The sequence below is a fragment of the Dama dama genome, chromosome 5, assembly GCF_033118175.1.
Source record: "Dama dama isolate Ldn47 chromosome 5, ASM3311817v1, whole genome shotgun sequence".
Lineage (NCBI taxonomy): Eukaryota > Metazoa > Chordata > Mammalia > Artiodactyla > Cervidae > Dama > Dama dama.
The window spans coordinates 98,982,890-98,997,506 of NC_083685.1; the positions used below are offsets into that span (position 1 = coordinate 98,982,890).

At 50.2% G+C, this 14,617-nt stretch overlaps 1 protein-coding gene across 7 annotated transcripts in view; it reads right to left on the reverse strand.

Moving 5' to 3' along the window:
* Window positions 1-14,617, reverse strand: part of GAS7 (growth arrest specific 7) — a 200,903-nt gene that overhangs the window by 18,635 nt on the left and 167,651 nt on the right. For all 7 annotated transcript variants that reach the window (XM_061143479.1, XM_061143477.1, XM_061143483.1 and 4 more), the window contains 3 exons: window positions 11,596-11,711; window positions 8,728-8,802; window positions 3,707-3,785 (listed from right to left, as the gene is read on the reverse strand). In XM_061143479.1, coding sequence (XP_060999462.1) covers window positions 3,707-3,785; window positions 8,728-8,802; window positions 11,596-11,711 — 270 coding nt within the window. The remainder of the gene's footprint in view (window positions 1-3,706; window positions 3,786-8,727; window positions 8,803-11,595; window positions 11,712-14,617) is intronic.

Consider the following 14,617-nt stretch of genomic DNA (forward strand, 5'->3'; position numbering starts at 1 on the left):
GGATAGTCTTTTCTTTTTAAGGAATTGTCATACAACCACTGGGCTGCTACCATGACTGCCTGAGGCCACCAACGCTGACTGATGGGCTGAAGGCAGCAGATATTCTTATGGAAAAATCTATGTGTGAATTTTGTGTGAATATTTTTCAGAAGTCTCCCATCAGCTAGAAGAAGTCCGCTCTGAATTAAAACATCCCGGCATTTGGAAGATCAGCCTGTACCACTGTGGACAGCCCCTAAGAGAGGGCAGTGTGCTTCAGAACAGAGTTCTGGGGTTTAAATGCCACTGGTCTGCACAGAGGAAAGGTCCAGGGGTCAAGGCTCCAACCCACTCAGTCTCCTCCTCTGTTTGCTCAGTAGCTGAGCCCACTTGGCTGTGTGACCATGGGCTGTGACTTGACCTCTTTGTTCGTTCTCATTTGTGAAATGGCGATGTTGTCTTGCATGATGGCTGATACAACTGAGGGAGACAAGTTACGTCCTGCCCATGACGCTCACATAACCGTGATACTGTGATATATGGGGTTGGCCGAAAAGTATGTTAGGATTTTCCCATGGTACAGAAAACTCCGAATGAACTTTTTGGCCAACCAAATGATAACATATTTATTTTGGTCTTCATCCCTAGCTCCTGGCTGGAACTCCTAGAGCCTTCACAATTTCCTAAACAACAAAGGTGCCAGGAGAACAGTTTCTGGTTTAATATTTGGTCTTTGAGCCCAGTTCTGACACCAAACTCCTACATTTCTTAGAATTTCTTATGAGACGAGTCTGGGTGGGCTCCTGGATGGGGTTTGTCACCAAAAAAGACCAGGCCATGATTGGAACTTTCAGCCACCTCCTCTGATCCCCTGGAGGGAGAGGAAAGGAGCTGGAGACTGAGTTGATAATTATGCCTATGTGACAAAGGGCTTTCTTGGTAGCTCAGCTGGTAAAGAATCCGCCTGCAATGCAGGAGACCTGGATTTGGTCCCTGGGTTGGGAAGATCCTCTGGAGGAGGGCATGGCAACCCAACTCCAGTATTCTTGCCTAGAGAATCCCCATGGACAAGGAGCCTGGTGGGCTACACCCCATGGGGTCGCAAAGAGTCAGACACAACTGAGCGACTAACACACAGTACATGTGATGAAACCTCCATAAAAGTCTGAAAAATCACAGGGTCCAAGAGGTTCTGAGTTGGTGAACACACCCATGTGCTGGGATGTGCACCCCAGCACCATGGGGACAGACACTCCTGCACTCGGGACCCTTTCTTACCTGACCCTGAGCATCTCTTCATCTTTGGCTTTTATCATTCCCTTTAATATATAATAAACTGATGAACCTCATAAGCATCTCCCTGAGTTTTGTGAGCTCTTCTAATAAGTTATCAAACCTGAAGAGGGGATCACTCGAAACCCTGATTTGCAACCAAGCGGGACAGAAGTTGTGAGTAACCGTGACCCACTACTTACAACAGCCGTCTGAAGCAAGGGTGGCCCTGTGGGACTGAGTCCTTAACCTGTAGGATCTGATGCTGAGCTCCGGGCAGTTAAGTGTCAGAAGTGAATTACATTGTAGGACCCCCAGCTGGGGTCAGGGAATTGGTCAGTGTGGGGAAAACATTTGGTGACCAGAAGTAGTGCTGCGAGAATGTGTAAGAATTTGCTCAGTTGTGCCCGACTCTTTGCAACCCCATGAACTGTAGCCCGCCAGGCTCCTCTGTCCATGGAATTCTCTTGGCCAGAATACTGGAGTGGATAGCAGTTCCCTTCTCCAAGGGATCTTCCGGACCCAGGGATCGAATCCAGGTCTCCTGCATTGCAGGCGGACTCTTTACCCATCAGAGCCACCAGCGCTGTGAGCAGCAGTAGTAAAAAGTAAGATTATAGGAAAACTGCATGGGGGAGGGCTCTGTCACCCAGTGAGTACTTCACAAATGACTGAGAATTGGGGGCCTGCTGATGGGGAGTAGAGGCCACCAGGATTCCCGGGGATCCAGCATGTGACCATTTAGAAGCCTACAGACCTGGCTCCCAGCCTCGATGCTCACAATGCTCACAACACACCCTTACCATTCATCTCACGGTCAATGGAGGTTTCTACAATTGCAGAGATTGGAGCTGCCGGGGGTTAGGAGAGCAGGAGGGAGACCTAGAGGGAACATTGCTGTGATCTTCAGCTTAAAAATAACTCACTGCTCTGTATACAAGGTTCAAAGGCGACTCATTTATGGGGCTCCTTTCTCTCCCAGTGCTCGAGAGGCAATTTCCTTGTGAAATGCTTGGTGTTTAAGGTTAGTGTGCCCTTGTTGGTCCAGGAGTTCTCACTCACATTTGGGTGTCAACTCCCTCTCGGGGCACCAGCATCCTTCAGGAGCAGGGAGCTGGTAATGGCACTGTTTCTCCTTCCACCTCAGCTCTTTATAAATCGCCTTTGCACATCTCAGCTGTGTGAGTCATTCATTCTGCCCGTGGTGTGCAGAGAAACATCATGGGGCAGAGTGGGGAGACCTGGAAACAAAGCCAGTTTCCTGTCCTCCAACAGTGCACAAAGCCCAGAAATGCAACTGCTGTGGGAAAAGCACCAGAAAAGAGATAGGACGAGTGAGGGCTGAGCCTGGAAATCTCGGGAAAGAGCAGCCATCTTGGGGGATGCCGCCTTCAAGTAGTAAAGGAGATGGTGTACCCCTCAATTTTTAAAGTGTGGGCTTACAGGCAACTCTACTCAATATCCTGTGCTAAGCCACAATGGAAAAGAAAATTTAAAAAGAAGGTCTTTGAAAGTGAAAGTCGCTCAGTCACATCCGACTCTTTGCAACTCCATGGACTATACAGGCCATGGGATTCTCCAGGCCAGAATACTGGAGTGGTAGCCTTTCCCTTCTCTAAGGGATCTTCCCAACCTACGGATCGAACCCAGGTCTCCTTCACTGCAGGCAGATTCTTTACCAGCTGAGCCACAAGGGAAGCCCAAGAATACTGGAGTGGGTAGCCTATCCTTTCTCCAGCGGGATCTTCCCAGCCCAAGAATCAAACCTGGGTCTCCTGCATTGCAGGTGGATTATTTACCAGCTGAGCTATCAGGGAAGCCCTAAAAAAAAAGAATGTCTATATGTATATAACTGAGTCACTCTGCTACACAGCAGAGATCAGCACGGCATTGTAAATCAACCATGTGTTGTGCTAAGTCACGAAGTCGCGTCTGACTCTCTGCGACCCCTTGGGCTATAGCCTGCCAGGCTGCTCTGTCCATGGAATTTCTCCAAGGAAGAAGACTGGAGTGGGAAGCCATTCCCTTCTCTAGGGGGATCTTTCCAACCCAGGGATCGAACCTGGGTCTCCTGCAATGCAAGGCGGATTCTTTACTGTCTGAAGTTACCAGGGAAGCACAAGGCTCACCATAGACCAGTGTTAAACTTGGAGGAATTTTGTGAGTTGATGAGTAAAGAACAACCAGTATGAAAAATTAAATGGTCTAAACTTAAAATGAACAAACTGTATTAAAAACAAAGGTAACACATACCCTCATACCCTCTTAATAATGACATCTATTACCTGAACTCTTGATGGATGTGTATGGCTTTCAATGCTATTTTGTTGGTACATCTAATGCTAGCATCTCTTCCTGACTCTTGAAATTTATACCATGGAAACTGGGCAACACAACAACAACAAAAAGAGGCAGCTGCACATGGGTGTGTAAGACCAACCCAGGGAGGGGTTACCTTGGCAGAGAACTTGAGGTGAACTTCAGCCTCATCCGCAAGGCTCTTCTTCACCTGCGCCCACGCTTCTCCCAGGGAGCTGCAACACCAAGGAGACGGTGAGGCTCGCGGACGGATGCACTGACCTCAGGTCAGAGGCCACAGCCCTCCCCCCATGAGGCGGGATGGTGGGTCTTGACTCCGAGTCCCTGGGGAACGTACGACGCCCGAGACTATGGACTTGGGTGAGAAGGAGGTCAGGCACAAGACAAACATGAGTACCACGCCTTGACCCGTGTATGGGACCAGAAAAGCCATCCCGAAATGAGCTGAGCATCTTGGAGCTGAGAGAACTGACTGAAGCAGCCAGTTGAGTGCCTGGGAAATGTCCAGAAGCCCAGAGGATGAGGGAGATGGGGGTGGTGGGGGGTAAGTGTCATGAGGGCCCTGATACCTGTCCCATGACTGTCCCCTGCCTTCCCATCACCCTCCCTGGTTTATTCTTGAGGGGTGCAAATACCTGCTGGCAAACAAGAAAGGAGAATGGATGCCTTTCCAGGAGAAGCCCTTCTCTAACAGAAGGTTATCACACAGCCCTGCTTGCAGGCAAACCTCCAGCGGCCTGACTTTTGGGTGGGGGCGGCAAAGATGGACCACCTGGGTCTAGGGACCTCTTAGGGCCGCCCACACAGCTAAGGCTCGCCATCCTCATCTTCAGGAACGTGGCCTCCCCACCCACGCTCTAGAACAGATTCTGGACAGTGAGCCCCAGCACTGCCCACAGCCAACCAGAGAATGGCAGAGTCCTCCAAGCTAAATCGCTTTTCCACTTGAAAGAGATGTTCCAAGTACAAGCAATCTCCTAAAATCCCCTGGACTTTTGAACGCATGCCCCCCACGCTCCAGTCTCCCTGATTGAGAACTTCTTGAACCTCTCTGATCTTCCCACTGATACCCCTGCATTCTTGCTCGAGACCTCTTCACCCAGCCAGTATACCAGGGCTGAATGGTCAGTTGATTTCCTTTCATCAAAAAACCATTTCCCCCAGAGAATTCATTAAACTCGAGTGGCAAAACCTGATTAAAAGACAGCCTGCTGCGAGGCTTCTGGGTTCTGAGCCGAGCAGCCAGCAGCTGAAAATTACCCAACAGAACAGAAGGGACCCCTCTGATCAGACTCCAGGCCTGTCTGGTGCTGGTGCTGGCTTAGGCCAGGGTGGGTGTTTAGGGGAAGTGCCTGACTGATTTTATCTAGGAGTCAGACAGCAAACAAAGGTCCCTTTGGGTGATCCTGGCTGGGGGGCCCACCCGAGAAGGGATGGGAAATTGGGATGATGCAAGCTGCTGACGTCTGTCTTGGCCTGAAGGGCCTGAGCTCCTGGGAGCTGGGTTGGGGCCATGTTGGGTGGCTTGTCCCCTCACCTGACTGGGCAGATGGGTAGAGGGCCTGGGGTGGGGATAAGGAGGGAGTGGAAGGAGTCATGAGAGTCATACAGATATGGGATCAGAATACCAGGTCCAGAAAAAGATTTATCCAAATATGGGTGATGTTTGTGCAATAAAGATGCCAAGCATCTTCATGGAGAAATGGACAGCTTTTCAACACCTGGTGCAGAGGCAACTCTACATCCATAGGGAAAAAGAAATCCTGCCCCTGACCCCATGCCACGCACACAGGTAACCTCCAGATGGATTGCACAGCTAGGATAAAAGTCAACTGCTCACAGAAGCAGTCCTGGGGAGAAGCAGGAGCTCCATGACAGTGGGGTCAAAGGGGGCATTTCTCCCTGCAGCTAAGCTACTTGCCAGCCTGCGGGAGATTTGAACAAGAGCCCAGAAGCCCTGCTGGTGCTGAGTGTCTGTAAGTCAGCTGTCAGCAAAGCACACGGTCAATAACTGGTCCAGGGATGGTGACAGTGGCCTGAGACTGTCATCTGGACTACTGGGAGGAAAGGCCCCAGTTTTACACTTAGGACCAAGTCCTTGGCCCCACTGCCAGGTTGGGCCCCCGCAGGCAGGAGGACATCACTCCAAACACGCGGACGGGCCTATCTGAGCTGGTCTGGCCCCCTTGCAATATCCTAGCCAGCCTTGGAGCCACATCACAACTTAGGATAAAAGCCATTTAGAAATTCTCTCACTGAAGACAGTGATAAGAGGTTGATGGGAAAAAAACAAACAAACAAAAACCCCAAGACATAATTCCTGTTCCAGAACACCATCTGGGGCCTGCTAAATCAAAAATCCATGTTACTGTCACAATTACAAACCAGGAAAGACCAAAATCCTTTCCACACAGGAGAGCAAAACTGAAGTCAGGATACATTTCCTGATTCTGTTTATTCTGCACACACCCTGTGGAATCTGAGGGCAACTCAAGTCTCCCCATCAGCATCTTCCCAGGCTACCCCACGTCTCTAGGCTCCAGCGTCATGCTCTGAAAGCTTCAGGTGACGTCCAAAGCCATGTGTGAATGCGAAGCGGTGGGGCTGCAGGTTATGAACGTGGGCCCATGTGCCTCCTGGAAGAAGCGTGTGTGTGGGTGTGGGATGTGGGTACAGGGCTGATGGGGTATGTGTTCATGGCTGTGTTGCAGGTGAGCAATACCGATCCACGACTGTGAGTGTGTGGTGGATTGCCTGGGTTTGCGGCTGCATACGTGTACAGCATGCTGGTGAGGCCTGACTCTGGACTTGTGCAGCCCAGAGCATATGCCATGCGTGTGGGCAGGACGGAGTGTCTCTGGCAGCGGCCCAGGCCGAGGAGGTGGAATTTCTTTGGGGCAGCAGTGCTGCACTGCAGGGCATCGGAACACTTAAGAAAGCTCCATCCTCAGTTCAGAGGGGAGACTCCCTCACGGGTCCCCTCCTGCCCTGGTCTCAGGCTGGGTATATGGAGCAGGAGGAGGCTGGAGTCAGCTTCACTGATGTCCCTGGAAGGGACACTGGCCATGCAGGGCGATCTTGTGGCTTGTGGCCTGCTGGGTCAGTGAAAACCATTTCAACCTCTTGGCTGCATGGTGAGCCCATGAAGAGGCCCTAATCAAAGCCCTGTTCCCTGGAGGATTCAAGCCATGGAGGCAGATTCAGGCTTGTTCAACACCACGGCTCTCCAATGACTATGACAGAGTATCTTCCATCCCCAGGGGCTCACTTCCCTTCATAGGAGGGATTCAAATAGAGACTGCACTGCAGGGAGGTCAGACTAGAGAGAGGACCTCGGGGGGCCTTTCATCTCTTACCTCCTGAGATTCTGGCTTTATGATTGAGGGAAAATTCACTTAACACAAATGTAACCAGGGACTTCCCTGGTGGCCTGATGGCTAAGACTCAGTGCTCCCAATGCAGGGGAGCCCTGGGTTTGACCCCTGATCAGGGAACTAGATCCCACATGCCACAACTAAGATCCAGCACAGCCAGAGAAATATTTTTTAAAAAATTAACCACTTCAAAGACAACAAGCATTTACTACATTCGCCATCCTGGGCAACTACTACCTCTATCTAGTTCCAAAGCATTTTTTATCAATATCACCCGGTGATGGACTGAAAGCCTGTGTTCCCCAAATCCATAGGTTGAAACTCTAGCCCACAGTGTGACTGTTATTTGGACATTTATCTGTTACTCTAAGGAAGCAATTAGGGTTAAATGAGGTCATAAGGGTGGGGCCCTGATCTGATAGAATTTGTGTCCTCATAGGAAGAGATACTGGAGAGTTTCTTCTCTCTCCTCACCAAGGGAAAGACACCTGCAACACAGGAGAGAGCTCTTACAGGACACTAAACCTGCCGGCCCCTTGACCTTAGACTTCCCAGCCTCCAGAATTGGAATTAATTACATTTTTAAGGCTTAAGTTATATGGCTTAAGTCACTCAGCCTATGGTATTCTATTATAGTAACCTGAGGAGATGAATACACACCCCAGAAGGAAACCTTGTACCTATTAAACAGTTGTTTCCAGTTCCTTTTCCCCCAACCCCTGATAACCACCATGGATCTGTCCACTCTGGACATTTCTAAATGGAATCCTACAACATACAACCTTTGCATCTTGCCTCTTTCACTTAGTATAATGTTTCTGAGGTTTATCCACATGGTAACGAGGATCAGTACTTTATTCCTTTTTATGGCTGAATAATATTCCTTTGTATATCCATATAGCCAATGTGGACAGACTAAAATTTGCTTATGCATTCATCCTTGATGGACAGTTATTTCTACTTGGTGGCTATAATGAATCATGCTGATATGAACATGCATGTACATATATTTGAATATCTGCTCTCAGTTCTTCTGGATATAAACCTAGGAGTGGAATTTGTTGGGTCCTATGGGAGTTCTGACTAGTTTTCTGAGACATTGCCAAACTGTTTTCCATAGCAGCTGTGCCATTCTGCATTACCACCAGCAGGCTGAAACTCTGTTAACATACAGAACGGAGAAGGCAGCAGTCTTCCCTCAACTAGGAACCCTTCTGTGGCCAGGAGGGTAGGGCTGGGCCTCCCCCAGCCCAGGTCCCACCCAAGGAGGTCTGGATGGTCACAGCTGTAGGGTGAGGGAAGCCTGGACCCAGACTCACAGGAGAGAATGCCAACCAAGGAGCCAGGTGTGGAATCCCCCTACATCTAGTTTCCTGACAGCCTGCTCTCAGAGACAGGGGAGCAGCGGTGGGAGTCTGGAGGCTGGTTCCCAGCTATTGGGGAAAGGGCAGAGGGGGTCCTGGAATACTCCAGCATCTGGCAGGAGGCCCTTGGCCAATAACCAGTCAGTAATGTGGAAGTGAAACCTTGAGCATCGATGTCCACACCTGGAGTCATGGCTGACCAGCTGGAGCTGCGAATGCCCACCTGAACCAAGAATGTTCACCATGAACCATGAATACCCACTTTGCATCACAGGCACCCACCTTCAGCCAGGTGTATGGAGACCTCCCCATCCATATGGGACCATGGCAATGACCAATGATCAGTGAAAAGGGATTCCCCCCCTCTTTCCTGAGTGCCCCTCTCCCTCCCTACCCCCATCACTGTTCCTCCTACTCACCCCTCCTCCTGTGCGGCCAAGGAGTTCTGAGAGAGCTTAGCTAAGTTCTTTGCATATTCCTCTTCAATCTTTATCCTGCAAAGGGAGAAAACCCAACATGTCAGCTCCTCAGAGCTAGACCGTGGATCCGACCTGCAGCTTTGCTGCTTATTAACAGTGTAAAGACCATAAGCTCTGCAAGTACGTGGCTCTTGTCTTTCCACTCAACTCACAGTAGGTGCTTAATATGAGCTGAATGAAAGAATGAAATTGAACCTCCATCTGTAGAGTGGGGCACTGCTGCCTGTGTGAGGATGAAAAGTGGTCATCTGCATAGCTCCCAGCACAGGGCTGGACACATGGCAAACACTTAACTGAAGAGACGTAACTGGTCATGGACCACGGCTGCCCTGCCCCCTGGTGAGCGCTTTGGCATGAGGGCCTGCAAGGCAGCCACAGTGTCTAAGAAGCAGGAATAGGACCCTGTCCACGTTCTCCCAGCCCTTGAGGCTGCCAACTTCCCAGCCTGCAGGGTGCAAGCATCTCCATGGAAACCAGTGGTGCACAGCAGAGGCCACATCCCTGGAGAGGGAAGTTGCCTTGGATTTCACTTCCAGCAGGCCCTTGACACACTTTCAAGGTAGCTCTCTGGGGAGAGGTCTGTATTATCTGCCACAACTGTGTAAAACGTGTTGTCATGGTATTAGTCATTGTCTAAGCGGTCCCCTGAGGAGCCATGCTTGTGATGACCAGAGCTGCCCCAACGGCTGGGGCCTCAGAGAGGCCCCTAGTCCATCATCTGGCAAATGAAACAAATCCAGAGATGCTCCCAGGGCTGCAGCATTTGCTTCTTGGCTTCTCAGGAGCTGAAGCATGAAAGGATGTAAAGAGAGCGACCTGATCGAATCTCCGGGCAGCATTCGGGGGTCATGATCACTTCCCGTGTCAGTGCTGAGAGGCCCAGTCTGTCCTTCTCTCACCACCACCTCTGCCATCTCCACATCCTCTCGAGCCTGCCTCCCTCACTTCCTCTCCATCCACTGAGTCTTTAGTCCCTCCTCTCCCCAGGAGGACATGGACAGTCAGCCTGCAGCCTCCAGTCAGGAGATCTCTCGAGAAAGCAGATCTAACCATGTCAAAACCATGTCACACTCTCAACTTCAAAGGTTCAGCAATGCCAACTGCGTGCACCGGCACGAGACCTCTCCTCTCCAGGGCTGGTGCCGGCCTCGCTCCCCTAAGCTGAGGTCACGTGGTTCACTGGACGGCTGGCCTCCCACCCTGGCCCAGCTCTCGTCTCTGCACCTCAGGTCCCACCCCTCCTGGCTCTGAAAGGTGCCCCTGCGAAACCCTAGGTGGACTGAGGAAAGTGTCCCTGTCCCAGGGAAGACCAGGGTTCTTGCAGGTATGGTTCCATCTGTTAATGTGACATCTTTATGAAAGCATAAACTGCAAGTGCGTTCAAACTTGGCTTTTCTAGCCATTTTCCTCTTGGCCTGCTTTCTACTATTGTTTTCTGACACCTGAACTATGCAATCTCTCAATTTCCTACCTGTTTCATAGGTCATAAAGCAAAGATTTGATTATACCTATAGAAAATAGGCCTCCTAAAGGAAAGCAGATGCTTTAGCATACTGTAGAATTGTTACTGGATTATTGCTGCTATAATTAAAAAAGGAAACTATGAGGAACTTCCCTGGCTGTCTAGTGGCTGAGACTCTGTGCTTCCAATACAGGGGGTGTGGGTTTGAACCCTGGTGGGGGAACCAACATCCCACATGCCTCTCAGCATGGCCAAAAAAAAAAAATTCAAAAATACATTGCCATTTACCGTAAATATTTCTAGTGTGCCTTTGAAATTCCAGATATGAAGTTGTGCATATGTAGGTGTGTGAGGAAGGTGGGTATGCATATGTGTGTGAGTGTGCAGGTGAATGCTGGCTTAACAGAGTCTCATAACTTGGAGAGCCTGGGGATGGAGGGAGATGGAAAAGGAGCTTTTCACTTGTAACTTTCCCCACTTCCATTAGGCTGAATTCATCTGCCTTGGCTTTGCTGATGGCTCAAGTGGTAAAGAATCCGCCTGCCAATGCAGGAGACGCAGGTTTGATCCCTGGGTGGGGAAGATCTCCTGGAGGAGGAAATGGCAACCCAGTCTAGTATTCTTGCCTGGAGAATTCCATGGACAGAAGAGCCTGGCTGGCCACAGTCTGGGGGTTGCAAAAGAGTCAGACATGACTGAGCAGGCATGCATTGCTTCCTCATCTACACACAGGCAAACCACTATTATACTCTCTGCTCTTATCATAATGACCTTACCTCTTCCATTAGACTGAATTCCCTAAAGGCAGAGATGAGGGTAGGGGTGGGTGTTTCTGGATGCCCAGGGCTGGGACACGGTTTTGACTCAAAGATGAACAGAAAGGTAACATCCTTTTTTCTTACATTAAAGAACAGCGGCTGTGCATGCACAGACAAGCAAAGGAGCCGAGCAGTCTTCATGGCGATATATTAAGGAGTGGTGGGGACTGTGGCGAACTGGAAGCACAGGCTCCCAGCACAGGGGGAGCTGCTCCCCACCTCCAGCCAACTGTTGCGTGAGGGATGCACAGCCATGGAGTCAGACTTTTTGCTCTCCCCAGAGATGCCAGATATGCAGATTTTAATGTGAAATCCACCAATCTTTTTTAATGTTGGTTCAAATCTTTGAAAACACTACCTAGGCCAAAGCAACACACCTGCTGGCCAGGCTTGTCCCAAGGCCCGTGAGTCTGACTCCTGTCTTGTAATTCCCTTAGGGCAGAGCTGGGTGTGTGGGGCTCACCCCGGGCTCAGGGACCACGTTGGGTGCCATCACCAGCCCTGGAGCGGGGAGGGCCCAGGACTCACCTTTCTCGGATGAACTCCGACATTTCCTTTTGCATCTGCTTGCCCTTCAGCTGTTTCTGAAGCAGCAGTTCAAACCCAGCCACTGTGCCGTTGCCTTGGGAGTCCTTCTTGTCAGCCTAGGAAGGAGAGAGAGGCAGGAGCGCTTAGGTGATACCAGTGTCTGGAGCTGGGAGGAATGGAGTATAGGGAAGACAGACCCCAGAAAAGACCCTGTTGTCGTTCAGTCGCTCAGTCTCGTCCAACTCTTTGTGACCCCATGGACTGCAGCATGCCAGGCTTCCCATCCATCACCATCTCCTGGAGTTGGCTCAAACTGATGTCCACTGAGTCAGTGATGCCATCCAACCATCTCAGCTTCTGCCACACCCCTCTCCACCTGCCCTTAATCTTTCCCAGCATTAGGGTTTTTCCCAAATGCTCCTCGCATCAGGTGGCCAAAGTATTGGAGCTTCAGCATTAGTCCTTCCAGTGAATACTCAGGGTAGATCTCCTTTTATTGACTGGTTTGATCTTCTTGCTGTCCAAGGGACTCTCAAGAGGCCCCATGGCCTCTGCTAATAACCCTGACCTCAGCCCGAGGAGGAGGATGAGGCTGGTAGTCTCGGCCCCCCCAACTCACGCCCCTCCCGGTGCCCTCACACCCAAGTGCTCCTGGATGCTTGTGTCCTGACGGCTGCTGCTGCCCCACGTCCGTGCCTCTCAACCCCTCAACCTGGAAATGAAGAGAAGGAAGGGCAGGTGGCCAGGAACAGAGGCACCAGGAGGCTGCTGGGGCTGGCTAGATCCTCTGCAGAGTTTTAGCTTCTTGACTGAGCTGCGAGACAGTGACCTCAAGGGCAGGTACCCCCAACCCCGAGCCTTGCCATCCTCTTTCTCACTGTACATGCCTAAAAGATCACAATGACTTCTGGGGAGAAGCTAGACGGAATGGCTGCTGCTGGAGTGGAAAAGGGCAGGTTTCCAGGGTTGACATCTCAGCCACATCACAGTGCAGCTGCTCTGGCCATTGGAAACTTACTCCAAGGACATTTAAGATGTGCGTACTCCATTGTATGAATGCTACATCTTCATGAAAAAGTCACAGAAAAATTATTCAAAACGCTGAGCCCCAATCCACCTCCCAGAGAGGATGGACAGGCCGAGCAATTTGTCCACACTGGGAAAACCGGCCCAAAGAAGTGGGCTTTAAGGATTGTGTCAGCAGAGAAATTTCTGTGAGAGGAAAAGGTCTTGATGATCAGGGAGATAAAGCTCTGGAGTAGGTATGAGTCCCAGGAGAGCCTGAATCGAGATGGAAGCAGGACAGCAGGCTCTCCCACTCCTCCTCACTCTCCAACCCCGCCTCCCTCCACTGACCTCTGGCTCCCAGGGTACCCATTCCTGGGGTCTAAGCTGGTCCACTCCCCATGCTCTGTTTCCTGCTCTCTTCTTTTTGGATGACATCTCCAAATTCAGCTCCTCCCCTCCATCTCTGCAGCTGCCACCATCTTTCCTGGCCTCTCAGAGGTTAATGGGCACTCCTGCCTTCCCTACATGACACATGGGGCTTCCCATGTGCCAGTGGTAAAGAAAATCCGCCTGCCAATGCAGGAGATGTAAGAGATGCAGGTTGAATCCCTGGGTCTGGGCGGTCCCCTGCAGGAGGGCACGGCAACCCACTCCATTATTCTTGCCTGGAGAATCCCATGAACTGAGGAGCCATAGGGTTGCACAGAGTTGGACATGACTGAAACGACATAACATGCAGGTATGTTCTAAGACACATACGAATCAGATCACATCCTGTTCCTGTTTCAATCCTCCACCACCTGTTTGAACCCTCCACCATCTGTTTATACCACAAACAGAATAAAATACAACACACTGATGGAGCCTATGAGGTATTGTACACTCTGGTCCCTGCTCATCCACGCCCCTGGGCTCTTTCTTCACCACCTCCAGGTGTGTCTGTCGCCAGAGCCAGAGTTCTTCCTACAATATCCCCACCCCGTACTCATCTCAGAAGATCTAGAAGAAACACAGATGGGGCACAGGAATCCCTGGCTAGCTTCTAAAGTGCAAGAGGTTTGGTAGGAAGACAAAAGTGATTTTGTTTAACATACACTTGGTTAGCAAATCTAAAAAAGGGTAGATAATTCATTCTGCATGGTGGTTGAAATTTTATAAAGTTTTTTTTTTTTTTTTAAATTTCTGATTCCTTAGGGCCTTTGCAAAACTTTATTTTTTTAGGGGTACCATTGGTGATGGTGATTAAGTTGCTCAGTCATGTCCGACTCTTTGTGACCCCATGGTCTGTGGCCTGCTAGGTTCCTCTGTCCATGGGATTTCCCAGGCAAAAACACTGGAGTGGGTTGCCATTTCCTTCTCCAGGGGATCCTCCAGACTCAGGGACTGAACCTGTGGCTCCTGCATTGCAGGCAGATATTTTACTGCTGAGCCACCAAGGAAGCCCCTCTGTACGATCTGGTACTGGTTTTTAATATATACAAAGGTCATACAATCATCACCACTGTCTGATTCCAGAATGGGGTGATTTCATTTTTAAAGCCCTTGTTAACTTTAAAATACAAATGTCCAGGAGGACTCCCAGAGTTTCCGAGGAGGACTTGGCATATGTCAAAAGATGTTTAACTCTGGAAAACTACACATAAAATGTATCATCTTAACCATTTTTAAGTTCACAGTTCAATGGCATTGAATATACTTGCACTGTTGGATAACCATCATCATTATCCCCTTCCAGAACTTGCTCATCTTGCAAAACTGGAGGTTCCCATATGTAACACAAAAGCTCTGGAACCACAGAGTTGCTCACGCTGGAGCTCCCTACATATCATGCCCAAACTCCTGGTGACGTTGATAGAGACAGGAAGGCTGGTGGAGAATCACTGTCCAAGATCACCTTCAAGAGCAACAGATTAGGCTGGAGCCCAGGTTCCTTTCATGGAGTTGATTTTCATCTCCTGTCACCACTGAGCGGCAAGGTGACCCTCCAGCTTACCTGCATTCTGGCTGGAGTTTC